The sequence below is a fragment of the Pelobates fuscus genome, chromosome 6, assembly GCF_036172605.1.
Source record: "Pelobates fuscus isolate aPelFus1 chromosome 6, aPelFus1.pri, whole genome shotgun sequence".
NCBI classification, from domain to species: domain Eukaryota; kingdom Metazoa; phylum Chordata; class Amphibia; order Anura; family Pelobatidae; genus Pelobates; species Pelobates fuscus.
In genome coordinates, this window is record NC_086322.1 from 60232414 (window position 1) to 60247860 (window position 15447).

A 15447-nucleotide genomic window follows, 5' to 3' on the forward strand; every position below is an offset into this window, starting at 1 on the left:
TTGTGAAGACATTGCTAGTGACTCATTACAGTCATTAACATTTAGATAATTATACAATTATAGAAAGTGGTTCATATCTGTATGACAAGACATTTTAAAATTAATTTAAATAAGGAAAAACATTGTCATGTTATATACTGTATGTATAAAGTGTTGGGTTATAAGGTGACAATAAATTATATTTAAATACAAACATAAAAAAATGAAAACTTACATACCAATGCTGCAGTGACAATTCAGTATATTCACATATCAGGTCAGTGTTCATGTCTTTAATTATAACTAGTAATTTTTATTAGAACAGGCAGATATTTATATTATAGATGAAAAAATAAAAACAAGATCCTGATTAGGCTGCATTTTGTCACCCATGGAAAACCTCTTGTGGGTGCCTATAAACACATAATTGCCACCAAACATTACAAGAAAGCTTCTCGTCATAAGCTCCACAAACACTCTAAGAATACGAAGCTTATTGTCAATCTCCAATCATGTTTTCATCCAAAACATTGCACTGAGACCACCATAGCCAAGAATGGAATAACTAACTATAACTATATGCAAGATGAATGAAATTATGTGACATTAATACAGCTTACTAGGTTACTCCAAACATTATGACCACCTCATTTTTTGCGTCTTGGTACCTGGAGTCTGCATGTGTAGTGTTTCACAATGAAATGTTACACGTTCTGAGAGAAACCCATCTGGCTCCAGGAGATGAAACTCCACTGTAACGGAACGCAGTATATTAGTCCACGATATCCGTTGGTATCCTCAGGAAATCCACAGTCAAGACAGAAAGCACGGCAATATTCCCCATCCTCCCAATAACCGGACGAAACACAGTTTGGGAGTCAACTAACTCGCTTTATTCACAGACTTCCATATTTATGCAGTTCCCCTTGCAAGGGGTTTCCTTACAGCTGTTACAGGGGATTTCTCCCATCAGGCATTGTAATTATCCCAACAGGCATTGCTACACGAGAGGGATACTCCCACTAAAATGGACGATTAAGTGGATTATCCCCTCGTGGAGCAAAACCGACAATTTATACAGAAATCCATATTTTATACATTTTTGCTCGCTTTTAGACGAATGACCGTTCGGTAGATAGCTGGGGTCGGCGGGCACATTTAGTGAGAATACCGCTCTGATCCCAGCTACTCTAACCGAACGCCGCACAAAATACATTAAAACCTTGAGTTCGGTTTAAAAGTACCGAACATCTATGGGGAACAGAATGTGCCGAACGCGGAACTCCCGAACGCTCTAGAAGTCCAGCGGTGTTCGGATCATCGAGTAGCCGTTTTCAGTTCCAGGCTCTCGACGACCGAACACCGCTGCAGAGACAAAGGATCCAAGATGGCCGACCGCCGCATGGTCGGTAGCAGGACGGCGGCCACCTAGGAGAGCCCTTAATTACCGATTGCAACATTGTTGCAATCGGTTAATTGGTGCCACACGACTTGTGAATGTGTGGTCTACCTGGGGAGCCCGCATTCGTACGGCGAATGGCTGGAATAGCCGTGTTTCGTCGAACGAATGCTTTGTATGCTGGCAGCGTACGGCTGCCAGCATGCGAACGGCCATAACACAGCACTTATACAGGTAAGGACATACAGTATACATTCAGCCTATGGACAACCTGCAATACATATAGTCCAGAAGTGGCTAGGTTTGCCACATCCACCTTCAACAGCTTCATCGGGGCATCATCAGCCAGCCTGGAACAAGAGCTCCGGGCTGACTAATGTCAATTGTGTGCATGTTTCTTTCATTGGCTGAGAGTGGTTTGCCGATGCACTCAGCCAATAAATGGCTGGCAGGATTGGCATCCAGCTCTGCAGAAACTCTGCAACCCGCCATAGAGGAGACCCAGCTCCCAGCAGGACCAGATTTACAGCTTGTGGTGGTTATAATGCTTGGAGTAACCCTTTAACATCTCAGCAGTCTTCAACCCTTAGGTAGCATAATGGCAATATAACCAAACTGTTTGGATGGTCCCTTTAGTCACATTATTTCGCCAACATGACACTGACACACTCATCATTATTGAGTGTTTTTTTTAAATAGATTTGATACAAATGTAATGATTATAACCAAGTTCTTTTTACAACCTCCAAATACCCAAAAGTTTCATCTTAGAATTTTGAATTAATCTCTGAATGTTTGGCTGCCAGTGCAAAAAAACCTCGGTATCAAATATCCATGGGAAGTGAAAGGTTTTTTTTTTTGTTTTGTTTTTTTAAATTCTTTATTTTATTTGTGCATAGTGAGAACAAACATGTTTGCACTGCCACAACAGCTAGTGCAAGCAAATACGTAAACATAGTATTATAACGTTGGTATGGCATCGAAAGACATAGCACATTTTTTGCGTGATAATTAGAATATGCAACAAGTCGTTCATCAAACGTTGAATAAGCTTAGTGCAGGCTAGCTTAGCATGTCTACTGTGGGGGGTCGCGATGGGGTCTTTAAGCGTATTACAGTACACATACAATGGTTCTAAGGTGTATACTAATGATTAAAGACTATTAAACACTGCCTAACTGGTTCAAGACAACTGTTGCTGCAGCTTAAGTAGATACGGCATCATCTCGGTAATCTGTCAGCATGACATTGGAGCAGCAGACCATTTTGTTAACGATGAAGGCAACATAAACGTAAAAATTATAAACAGGCTGCATTGCACATTTTTAAGGTTAAACAAAGATAACACTTTAGAGATTAGCCAGACACCCGAGTTACCCGTGTAGCTGACAGCAGGGGAGACTCCCTTGCAATGTGGTTACTGGGTGCACTATGTGTATATGTGCGCAGTTTTATATTTAGATAAATATTAAGCATGGTCAGACGGGAGAGAAAATATATAGTGCTCTAGCAGTGCTTGTGGGGAAAAGATTAAATATAACTCATTAAACCTAACTGCTAAACAGCATATTGATAAGATTGCACTAAAGTAAAGAAAATAACAAAAAAGTATAATACTCGCTTGAAACTGGGCTAGTCTAAGCATGGGTATACTTAGCATTTAATCGATGGACTGTGGATAATACCCCCCTGTGATCCCCCATGCGAGCAGTCCAGAAAACAAAGTCAAACCTAGAATATAGATGCCAGCCGTTGGGGGTCTAGATGCCAGTTCAGTTGGGGCATAGGAAACTGAGTGACAATGGGCATTCTGCCTGACATTGAGTCCAAGTCCCGTTGGGGTCAGCCGATGCCTTGTTGGGGCTGGATGGATGCCCCCAGTGTTGGTAGTTGCAGCTTGTGCAGTCTCCCCGGTGCGAGGAAGCTTAGAGCCCTGAGCCATGTGGGGGTGTGTTGGCTGGTGAGTATAGTGCCTCCCAATCTGTGTGCCGGGCTGGGTTCACCTGTCTTGGGCTGGGACAGCTCCCTGTGTGCGTTCTCAACGCGTTCTCCTCTCCGAGTTTTGTGCCCCTCTGTTTCATTCGCTGTGTCGGGCCAGTCTTGCCCCATTGAGACTTGAGTCACGGTGCAGGTCTTCGATGAGGGTGCCGTGGGCGTCCTCTCTTGGGTATCCCCAGGGCTCCAGGCCCCGTTTTGTTGCTGCCCACCCTGGTGCTCAGGTGTGGTCCTGAGGTGGTCTCTTGCCGGAGATGGACTTTCGCGGGTACAGGGTCAGGGGGAGCTTCTGCTTCACTCCGTCGGGTACCTCGTGGTGCAGTGCGTGCCGTCAGTGGCTTGTGTTTCGGAGTCCGCATGCGAATTGCTTCCAAAAGGAGGAAAAGATGAGGTTTAGCTGGAGCTCTGTTTTCAGCCACACATTTTGTGGGTAGGCTGTATGGATGGCATCCGGCATTTTTGTGACGGTAGGTTCGGGTCTCTGTATCATCATTTGTCCACCGCTTTGTAGGGGTATCATGTGGGGGTAGACCGGGATAACCCCCACCGGTCCAGAGGGGGGGGGGGGGACAAGGGCCCAAGGCCCGATTCTTGGCCGGTCGGGGCTACAGGAAAGCGGCCGTCCTTCCTGCGCCCGCCATGCTTGTAGGCCTCACCATTGCGTCGGGTGGATGGGATTTTGTTTGTCGCTTGTTTGGTGTCTACCTGTGCACCCCGATGTCCCCGCACTCTGGGTAGCCTTTCTGTCTCGCTTATTAGCCGTGTTGGCCCTTAAAATTCACTATAATTGCTGTATTTAGCAGGAGCTGCTGTGATTTGTGTCCTCTCTACTTCAAGGTCAGGCCCCGCCCCAAGGTGAAAGGTTTTAAATCTCACAGTCAAAATGGAGATGATTATTTAAGAGCCCACTTCCCCCCTTGCTTATAAAAGTTTATGTCTCTATGTGTGTGTGAAATTCACAGGAAGGCATCTGTTTTTGCTCAAATACACCCAAAAGAAAAAAGTAAATTTAGTATACTCAGGATTTTTCAGAAGTTTGATTTGTCAGGAATTCATAGTGAACTCAATGTGAGTTATCAATTTTCATTCACAACAGTCAAACTCTTTCAATTTGAATATTTGAAATCGACTTTGAATTCTCAACAATTCACACTTTAGCGAGTAAAATGAGTTTCATACAGATTGTCTGGAATCCACATAAAATGATCATAAAACTTCAAACTTGTTAAAAAGTTATTTAGCAACATATTGACAGGTTTCTATGCTCTGTTGATTCAAGTCTTTGACATGCGAGCAATGATTCCACATCTCCAGCTGTTCATATTAATTAAGAACAGGAAGGTGCAAAGATAGGTTGCTTTTTTCTGCTTAGTAACATCTGACATTTTCGGTGACGTCTAACACCACTTGAGATATTAATTAATTTCATCCGCTACTTAGCAGAAAACAAATCTCCCCAGAGTGATATACATGATTGGACAAACAAGCTAAGGAAATGTCAGTCTTTGTGTCAATTCCAGGCTGAATTCTCAGCACTGCCTCAATCCCAGACATTTAGAATATTTCAACTTCGTGCACAGAAAGCATTGCCTGTTACTAAGGGAAATGCTTAAATAAACCAAAAGGAATACAGCGAGGAATGCATCATAATTAACCAGTTCCGCACTGGCAACAATTGACTGGCGCGACTGGTGACACCCATAATGGGTGCCCCCAGCCACTGAAGAGGCCTGTCTGGCTGCCTCCAGCCAAGGGAACTTTGTAGAAAGTGCTGGTAATGTGCGCCATGCAGGGTCATGGCGCCCGCGCACAGCACAAGAGCATCTAATGATGTGCTTGTATTGTGCTGTCCGAGGACAGTTCTGTGGTGACACCTGGTACTATATCAAGAATGTTGGAGCGTCTAAAATAATGTTGCAATTTTTACTCTAAATAAAATCTGTTTGGTCATATGTTTTACCTTTGCACCTGTAGGGTATGTATAAGACGTGTAAGTGAGCTTTATACATGAGAGGTTTTTATGCTTTGTTTTCATACTTAAAACACTTTATAGATAATGCCCCTACAGTCTGTCAGTAATAAGGATTATGAATTATTTTAAGATATGGATTAAAGGGGCACTATAGTTACCAGAACAAATACAGCTTATTGTATTTTCACTAAACACAGTTTTTTTCAGAAAAAAAATGCTATTTTTACATTACAGCCTAGGGATACCTCCACTGGCCACTCCTCAGATGGCTGCTAGAGGTGCTTCCTGGGGCAGTGCTGTACAGTGTGTGCCATCCAGTGTCTCCATCCTCTGCATGGAGACACTAAACTTTCCTCAAAGAGATGCATTGATTCAATGCATCTCTATGATTAGATGCGGATAGACCAGGACTGTGTTTGGTAGACATGTTCATTCGTTTTAGGATGAATACGATTTCGTCTGAATTTTTGGACTTTTTCACATTCATTTACTATAACATAAACAAAAGTCCTACATACAAAATATATACAATACGTTTAGTTTATTACAAGGAGGGGGCTACCGACTCGCGGCTCCCTCCTTGTAATATGTGAAAATAAAAGCAGCAGGGAGCAGTGCTCCCCGACACTTCCTAACTCACCCCATGCCCTCACCCCCCCCGTCATTCTATGAGGGTCATATTAGCATAAGTGAGATTAAAACCCTGCATGTCTACTAAAGAGTGAGCAAAAAAAAGCCACCCACTCCCCACCCATGAGCGGCTGGTGGGACCCTAATTAATTAAAGGGGGGACCTAATGTCCCCCTTGATCTCCACCCGTGAGTGGCACGTGGGGACCCTAATTAAATAAATGAATAAAATGGGGACCTAATGTCCCCCTCAGGTCCCCACCCATAGGCAGCGGGTGGGGATCACAAATAATAAAGGGACTAGGGGTCTCCAAGCCCCTAGTCACTTCCCCCAATAAAAATACCCTACCTACCCTCCTCACCCAGTTTGGCTAAGCATCACTTAAATTACAGCATGACTGCTAAAGGTATTTTGTGCTAGGCCTAGTAGTACAAGCTGTCACACCTATAAATAGATTAAAAAGATTAATACTTTTGTTGCAATGTTGCACCCCCATTATTCCACCATGTTTCAGAATGCTCTAAAAAGTCACCTCTGCAATATACTCCTAAAAGGTATTCGGTTAGAAATTGGGCATAGAAGAACAGTTTTGAAATCTCAAGCGCCCAAAAGTACCAAAAAATAAAAATACAATACCAAACAAGTAAGGGGGAGGCAATAAACGAGCACCCTGTAAAATAAAATGTCATACTTACCACTAGATGTCTTCTTTCTTTAGCCCCAAAAAAGGCCAAATAAAAATCCATAATTGTCCCATCGCAACTGTTAAAATAAAAAAAGGACCTGAGAGCAAAAAAAAAAAAAAACAGTAAAAAAAAAAAAACTGAAAAAATAATCCATGCTCACCCAGGGTGGGCTACGCGCAGAATGAGCTTTGCAGGGTGGGGGAAACCTTATATAGGCTACCCACACCCTGAAATTTGACTCAGAGCACTCTGATTGGTTACTTAATCCACCAATCAGAGTGCTCTGTGTCATTTTACGCAGTGTAAAATGACACAGAGCACTCTGATTGGTGGATTTCAAGCTAACCAATCAGAGTCCTGTGACAGATAAATGTAGAGACTTACCTGTCAGTCTCTTCATTTACCTGTCAGAGCACTCTGATTGGTTGGCTTGGAATCAACTAATCAGAGTGCTCTGAGTCAAATTGCAGGGTGTGGGAAGGCTTTATAAGCCTTTCCCCGCCCTGCGGAGCTCAGTCTGCGTGGTGCCCTCGCGGGGTGAAGCTGGAATTTTTTTTGGGGGGTGGGGGAGGCGTCAGGTTTTTCTTTTTTCGGCGTGGTTCTTTTGCTCGGAATTATGGTTTTTTATTTGGCTTTTTTAGGGGCTGAAAAAAAGAAGCTTTAAGAAAAAAGACGACATCTACTGGTAAGTATACATTTCTTTTATTTACAGGTATTTAGTTTTTTTGTTCCCCCCTCACTATTTTTAAGGTGAGGGGTAGGTAGGGTTTAATTTTATTGGGAAGGGGGGGTGACTAGGGATTTGGGGACCCTGAGTCACATGTGGGGGGGTGTATTGTTTATATTTAGCCCCCACCTGCCGTCCATGGGTGGGGGGACAATAGGTCCCCCCTTATTGTCATTTAGGGCCCCCACCTGCCTCTCATGGGTGGGAGCCAGGGGGGAAAATAGGTTTAGCCCCTCATTGTCATGGCAAAAACAATACCAATGAAAAAGTAACTATTTAGATCAGTAACACAGCCTGATCTAAATAGCTACTTTTTCATATTGCAACATTGTTTTTGCTTTACAGGGAGTGCAGAATTATTAGGCAAATTAGTATTTTGACCACATCATCCTCTTTATGCATGTTGTCTTACTCCAAGCTGTATAGGCTCGAAAGCCTACTACCAATTAAGCATATTAGGTGATGTGCATCTCTGTAATGAGAAGGGGTGTGGTCTAATGACATCAACACCCTATATCTGGTGTGCATAATTATTAGGCAACTTCCTTTCCTTTGGCAAAATGGGTCAAAAGAAGGACTTGACAGGCTCAGAAAAGTCAAAAATAGTGAGATATCTTGCAGAGGGATGCAGCACTCTTAAAACTGCAAAGCTTCTGAAGCGTGATCATCGAACAATCAAGCGTTTCATTCAAAATAGTCAACAGGGTCGCAAGAAGTGCGTGGAAAAACCAAGGCGCAAAATAACTGCCCATGAACTGAGAAAAGTTAAGCGTGCAGCTGCCAAGATGCCACTTGCCACCAGTTTGGCCATATTTCAGAGCTGCAACATCACTGGAGTGCCCAAAAGTACAAGGTGTGCAATACTCAGAGACATGGCCAAGGTAAGAAAGGCTGAAAGACGACCACCACTGAACAAGACACACAAGCTGAAACGTCAAGACTGGGCCAAGAAATATCTCAAGACTGATTTTTCTAAGGTTTTATGGACTGATGAAATGAGAGTGAGTCTTGATGGGCCAGATGGATGGGCCCGTGGCTGGATTGGTAAAGGGCAGAGAGCTCCAGTCCGACTCAGACGCCAGCAAGGTGGAGGTGGAGTACTGGTTTGGGCTGGTATCATCAAAGATGAGCTTGTGGGGCCTTTTCGGGTTGAGGATGAAGTCAAGCTCAACTCCCAGTCCTACTGCCAGTTTCTGGAAGACACCTTCTTCAAGCAGTGGTACAGGAAGAAGTCTGCATCCTTCAAGAAAAACATGATTTTCATGCAGGACAATGCTCCATCACACGCGTCCAAGTACTCCACAGCGTGGCTGGCAAGAAAGGGTATAAAATAAGAAAATCTAATGACATGGCCTCCTTGTTCACCTGATCTGAACCCCATTGAGAACCTGTGTTCCATCATCAAATGTGAGATTTACAAGGAGGGAAAACAGTACACCTCTCTGAACAGTGTCTGGGAGGCTGTGGTTGCTTCCGCACGCAATGTTGATGGTGAACAGATCAAAACACTGACAGAATCCATGGATGGCAGGCTTTGGAGTGTCCTTGCAAAGAAAGGTGGCTATATTGGTCACTGATTTGTTTTTGTTTTGTTTTTGAATGTCAGAAATGTATATTTGTGAATGTTGAGATGTTCTATTGGTTTCACTGGTAAAAATAAATAATTGAAATGGGTATATATTTGTTTTTTGTTAAGTTGCCTAATAATTATGCACAGTAATAGTCACCTGCACACACAGATATCCCCCTAAAATAGCTAAAACTAAAAACAAACTAAAAACTACTTCCAAAAATATTCAGCTTTGATATTGAGTTTTTTGGGTTCATTGAGAACATGGTTGTTGTTCAATAATAAAATGAATCCTCAAAAATACAACTTGCCTAATAATTCTGCACTCCCTGTAACTATTAGTTACACATACTCTTACTGTAGCTCTCTATCACTTCTATATTAGATACTGATTTATATCCAGTTTTAAATGACAGCGAGCAGCCACTGGCTGCCCCTACTCATAGTGACCTCCATAGGTTTTAATGCAGTGGGGAGGGGAGTGTAAGAATTGTTAATATTATAACAAGGAGGGAGCTGGTAGCGCTGCTGGCTCTCACCTTGCTTTTTTTTTTGCACATGTGCAGTGATATTTTTGTCGTAATGGACAATAACAAATTTTTTTTTACAGAATTTTGTCCGAAAAACAAATGTTTTACGGACAAAATTCGGACTGGGCAATTGAAATTTTAATTTAGTACGTACTCGTTCGTAAAAAAACAAACATTTCACTGGTGCCCGTGTCTAGTGTTTTGCTTGTGCTGTCTCTGCCCCTGCTCTGCCTCCTTGACAGTCTCTTATGTGAAAGCATTGTGATTGGCTCAGAGAATCACTTCTGGTGATGTCAGCCAATCCGGCAGAGCAGGGACAGAGCCAGTAGCAGCAGTCTTTCAAGTAAAGGTAATCTTTTATTATATTTAGGGTGGCAAGGGGGGGAGGAGCAGGGGTGCTAGATGCTGTTTGTAACACTCTAGGGTCAGGAATATAGGTTTGTATATATAAATATAGTGTTCCTTTATATTTACAATGAATCAACAAAATATCAGAATAAATCTGAATATTGATGGCTATTTAGTGAACTAAAGTCAAAAAGCCAAACCTTTTGATGTTTTGCAACATTTTTATAAAGTCCTGTTCATCATTGAGGCCTAGAATTTGCAATTATCTTAACCTCGGGTTAGTCACTACATCGAGTGGCGTGCAAAGCTTAGCCATTCCAACGAGAGAATTTAACGACATAATAAGCATTGTACAGTGGTACATTCAATCTACCTGTTTCTCTTGCATCAGTATTTCCTGAAAGAGCTTGATCCTGGTTTTCCGTTCATTTTCAGCTTTTTCCAGCTCGCCAGACAGATTATTTTTCAATTCCTGTTTGAGACTTTCACACTCTCGCATATTCATGTTTGTCATTTCAGGGAGTGTCTGAAGAAACAATGCTTTAACGAATTTCTCAAATTTCTGTGAAGCCCCCGTATATAAATCCTGGAGAGACAAAAAAAAAAATAAATAAATAAACATTACAAATCCATGCATTTGATTGTAGGCTACCTTTCATAGCCTGGTTTCTATGGATTTGCATAATGACAAGCCAACAAAAAGACCATTAGCCACCAGTTTGGCTAAGCATCACTTAAATTACAGCATGACTGCTAAAAGGTATTTTGTGCTAGGACTAGTAGTACAAGCTGTCACACCTATAAATAGATTTAAAAAGATTAATTTTCAATCAGATGTTAACATGTTTTGGAAGATTTTATCTCCTGCTCTGTTGATTGAACTTTAATCACACGCAGAAGGCTTCTGCAGGCTCTTGCAGGCTATTAACAGAGCAGGAGAAATTCTAGATTAAATAGACTGTGCAATAAAATAACAAAATATTTAGATTTATTTTGAGTAGTGTTAAAGGAGGCTGTGCAAGTCACATGCACATGCATAAATTGTAGATAATTGAGCAGTGAGCTTTTAAGGGCACGATCTGTACACCAAAACGGCTTCTTTAAACTAACGTTGTCTTGATGCGTATAGTATCCCTTTAATATTTATTTTGGAGGATTTTGCAAAACTTCATTTTATTAAGGGTTTAAAAATAACAAAGGATTCTAAAATCTACACTGATGGGTGTAGGGACTATATTTTACTACTTTCCTTGCTCCATTCCGTTGTGTTGCAACATGTGAGGGAAATTGTCAATTTCCTGGTCCTGTCACCCCCTCCCAGTGGTATGGCTGTGGCTAGGGAATGTTGCAATGTTGCACCCCCATTATTCCAACGTTTCAGAATGCTCTAAAAAGTCACCTCTGCAATATACTCCTAAAATGTATTCGGTAAGAAATTGGGCATAGAAGAACAGTGTTGAAATCTCAAGCGCCCAAAAGTACCAAAAAATAAAAATACAATAACCAAACAATGTTAATACTTAAAAGTGAACCAAACAATTACCTTGCATAAGTCAACCACAGAGTCAACGGTTTTACTGTCTTCTTCATCTTCCAGGTCACAGAGAAGCTCACGCTGTTTTTCCAAGAGCTTATGGTACTCCTAATCAGGGTAGACAGACAGGTTAAATCTGTTTATTTTACAGGATAATACAGAAACCTGTCAGCAAAGCTAAAGCTAAATACCTTAATAAAGCTGTCTGGTTCACGCGATTCTTGAGCTTTGGTGAGGAAAGTTTGTCGCTCTTCTTTTTGGGATTTTTGAAGGATGTCCTGGAGCTTGCGTCTGAGTTCCAACTGTTTGGTCACGAGGGACTTGGTTTGCATTAGGCTGTCTGAAAAATACATTGTATAACTTATATACAAGTCCTGCTTGTATGTATGAGCAAAATTACGCCCAAAGAATAACAAGATGTACACATTGAATGGTATTAAATATTGCAAGCTGGAAGATAACTGCAGTACAACTACAAAAACGCCATCCAGAGATCAAAGCTCTGCACTCTGTTATAAAACTCTGGTGAAATATGTAAATTGGATGTGCACCCAAACTCGACACCGGACTGTCAATTTTTCTGGCACCATCTTCTCCCCCCAACTTCCAACAGGGGGAATTGTGTCATGGGTGAGAATGTCTTATAATAAAGATCTTGGGTCATCTGAGGTCCACAGGATCTTCTTTCACATACAAGACACATCCACATAGTTACTTATAACCTATGATTAAAGGATAACTTAAATGAGAGGTGAGCCCACCAGCACCACACAATGACAATATTTAAGGAAGAAAAAAATTACTTTGAAAGAGATCAAAACTAATTTCAAGAAAGTCATATAGTCACACAACTATAATAAGATGAAAAAAACATAGCTATACCAGTGTACTTTGTTTTTCTTTCTTCACAAACATCACCATGGTCTCGGGGGAAATTGAAACTTAATACAACAATTGAAATTGCTGGATACTTTATAAATGTACTTTCTATATAATTATTTTTATGAGAGCTAGAGGTTGGTGTTTATCGACCCAGTCATCCTATTCAAACTACATTGTAACAGTCGGTGTGTGTCAAAAGTATTCTTAGGAAGCCGCATCCCTTGATGATTGTGTCGACTTATCCCCAGATTTGAGACTTCCGAGAATGCCCCTGACACATCTTCACTTGGAATCAAAGTAAGAGTCTATTGGAATGAATCTCGCTCTCCCTCTCCCCGAAGTTCTCTACAAGGCTACAGAAATCTATGGCTACAGGCTTCAGTTTGAACTTAAACCAGGATACATTAAATGACACACAGTAAAATCTCAGCGTGAGATTTCTATCGAAAACAGCATGCAGCCTGGCTAAAATTTAGATGCAGAAGTGACAGTCGAAGAGAAACCAAACAGATTAAACGAAGCTGATCCAGACAATGAAACAGCAGGTGACCGTTTCCACCACAGACCAGATACTATAGATTACAAAAATTGTAGTATTAAAGCTATATATATATATATGATATTTTTTTGCTTCACATGTAGAAATATATAAGTCTATAACAATTAACACAAAAAAATGGAAGAAATAAAAAGGTTTTATTTAAAAACAAAATATATATATATATTTTTCCATCTTATTTAGTGTGTCAAAGCGGCTGACAGTAAATGCCAAAGGAAGGAAGAACGCAAGCATCCGAGCTCCTCCAAATAATAGGCGATGCTGTGAACAATACATTGAAACTGTGATGCAGAGAAAGGCTCAGCAGTGCATTGAGCTATGTGTCTGCCTGCCACAGACAGCAGTGAGCTATCACATTTTAAGTCACCAAGTTAAATGCCTTCATCTGGAAAGAAAAAAAGCTAAATTAATTATCTCCTAAGTCACTTCACAGATCCCCACTTTTACAGAATTCTACAATTTTATTTCCCACCCCCCCCCCCCAAATTACTTAATGCTGTGATTAACTAATCGAAAATAGAAACTAAATAAATATTTGATAGTCAAGATGGCTGATCTTGACATTAAAAGTCATACTGATTTTATTAAAGGGATACTATAGGCATCAAAACAACTTTAGCTTAATGAAGCAGTGTTGGTGTATAGATCATGCCCCTGTAGTCTTACTGCTCACTTCTCTGTCGTTTAGGAGTTAAATCACTTTTGCTTTTGTTAATGCATCCCTCGCCAGCCCTCCCCTGGCTCTGACTCACTCAGCCTGCATGAAACAATTGTTTTATTTTCAATCAGATGTTAATATGTTTTAGAGATTTTAACTCCTGCTCTGTTGATTGAACGTTAATCACACACAGAAGGCTTCTGCAGGCTCTTGCAGGCTATTAACAGAGCAGGAGATAGGAAATGCTAGATTAAATAGACTGTGCAATAAAATAACAAAATATTTATATTTCTTTTGAGTAAGTGTTTAGGGAGGCTGTGCAAGTCACATGCAGGGAGGTATGACTATGGTGCATAAACAAAGTGATTTAACTCCTGAATGGCAGATAATTGAGCAGTGAGCTTTCAAGGGCACGATCTGTACACCAAAACTGCTTCTTTAAACTAATGTTGTCTTGATGCCTATAGTATCCCTTTAAACCCTTAAGGACACATGACATGTGTGACATGTCATGATTCCCTTTTATTAGAGAAGTTTGGTCCTTAAGGGGTTAATATTTATTTTGGAGGATTTTGAAAAACTTCATTTTATTAAGGGTTTAAAAATAACAAAGGATTCTAAAATCTACACTGATGGTGGTAGGAACTATATTTTACTACTTTCCTTGCTCAGTTCCATTGTGTTGCAACAGGTTAGGGAAATAGTCAATTTCCTGGTCCTGTCACCCCTTCCCAGTGGTATGTCTGTGGCTAGGGAGTCCATTATAACAAGAGAGGCAGACCTGCTTATTTTCTGCGGTTTTAATAAATATATGTTTTATTTTATCCATAAAAAAGTTTTCTGTAATCCCCACTTTTTTCTTTGCTTGTACTATAAACGGAATACAAGCAAAGATACTCAAAAAACAAAGTAAAAAGGACTTGTAACACATAGGTAGGTGAAAGTACACATCACTTTTGGGCACCTGAATGAACTAGACCAGTTCAGCAACCTATGACACATGAGATGCCATAGCACGGAACTCAAGGCTGCCTAATAGGAGTCCTATTAGGAGTCCCAGTGGGACTTTACATACCTGCTAGTGCAAACCAAGTGGTGATTGCAGATGGTGAAGGACAATCCTCAAATTATGCATTGTAGCACTTGTGAACAGGAATCCATACTGCTGTATATCAGCCCACAGCAGCTATCGTAGCGAACACCTTTGACCTGTACCCTGCCAGCCTTGTCCCCACTGGACCCCAGGAAAGCCACCCACACTGCTAGATATACACAGAACTGCAGCAGAAGCCTCCCCCCATGCAAATGACACAAACAGCCCACACACAAACACACACAGCCCCCACAAACACCTGCACGCAGGGCCGGCCTTAGGGTTGTGCAAGCTGTGCGGCCGCACAGGGCGGCGTGGAGCAGGGGCGCCCTGTGGCCAACACAGCTCACACATTGCCGGCTAACCGGGTGGAGGATTTCATTATTCTCCACCCGGGAGTAGAAAAAAACCTCCCAGCATTATGGCGGGGGCAGGGCTTACCTTGCGGCAGGGGAGGAGCTAATTGACGGTGGGGCGGAGCTTAAATGACGGTGGGGCGGAGCTAAAATGACGGCTGCATGGGAAGCAGGAAGGAGTACCTGCTTCACCAACAACCAGACCCCAGGAGCTGCCTGGACTGCACTGCCTTCACTACTCCCAGACCTTAAAGGACAGAGGTAACCATGTATGACTGCCTGTTTGTGAGTGTGTGAGTATGTGCAACTGTCTGCCTCTGTGTGTGTGTGAGTACCTGTGTGTGGCTGTCTGCCTGTGTGTGTGTGTTTAACTGCCTGCCTGTCTGTGTGTGTGTGTGTGTTTGACTGTCTGCCTGTGTGTGTGTAACAGTCTACCTGTGTGTGTGTGGCTGTCTGCCTGTGTGTGTGTGTGTGTATGTTTGTTTTACTGTCTGCCTGTGTGTGTGTGTTTGACTGTCTGCCTGTGTGT

At 41.8% G+C, this 15447-nt stretch overlaps 1 protein-coding gene across 1 annotated transcript in view; it reads right to left on the reverse strand.

Annotated features, from left to right (window-relative positions):
• The window catches only part of EVC (EvC ciliary complex subunit 1), an 86545-nt gene that overhangs the window by 24325 nt on the left and 46773 nt on the right, over positions 1–15447 (reverse strand). Inside the window, exons 10-12 of the mRNA XM_063457770.1 lie at positions 11562–11710; positions 11380–11478; positions 10210–10422 (exon numbers count right to left, since the gene is read on the reverse strand). Coding sequence (XP_063313840.1) covers positions 10210–10422; positions 11380–11478; positions 11562–11710 — 461 coding nt within the window. The remainder of the gene's footprint in view (positions 1–10209; positions 10423–11379; positions 11479–11561; positions 11711–15447) is intronic.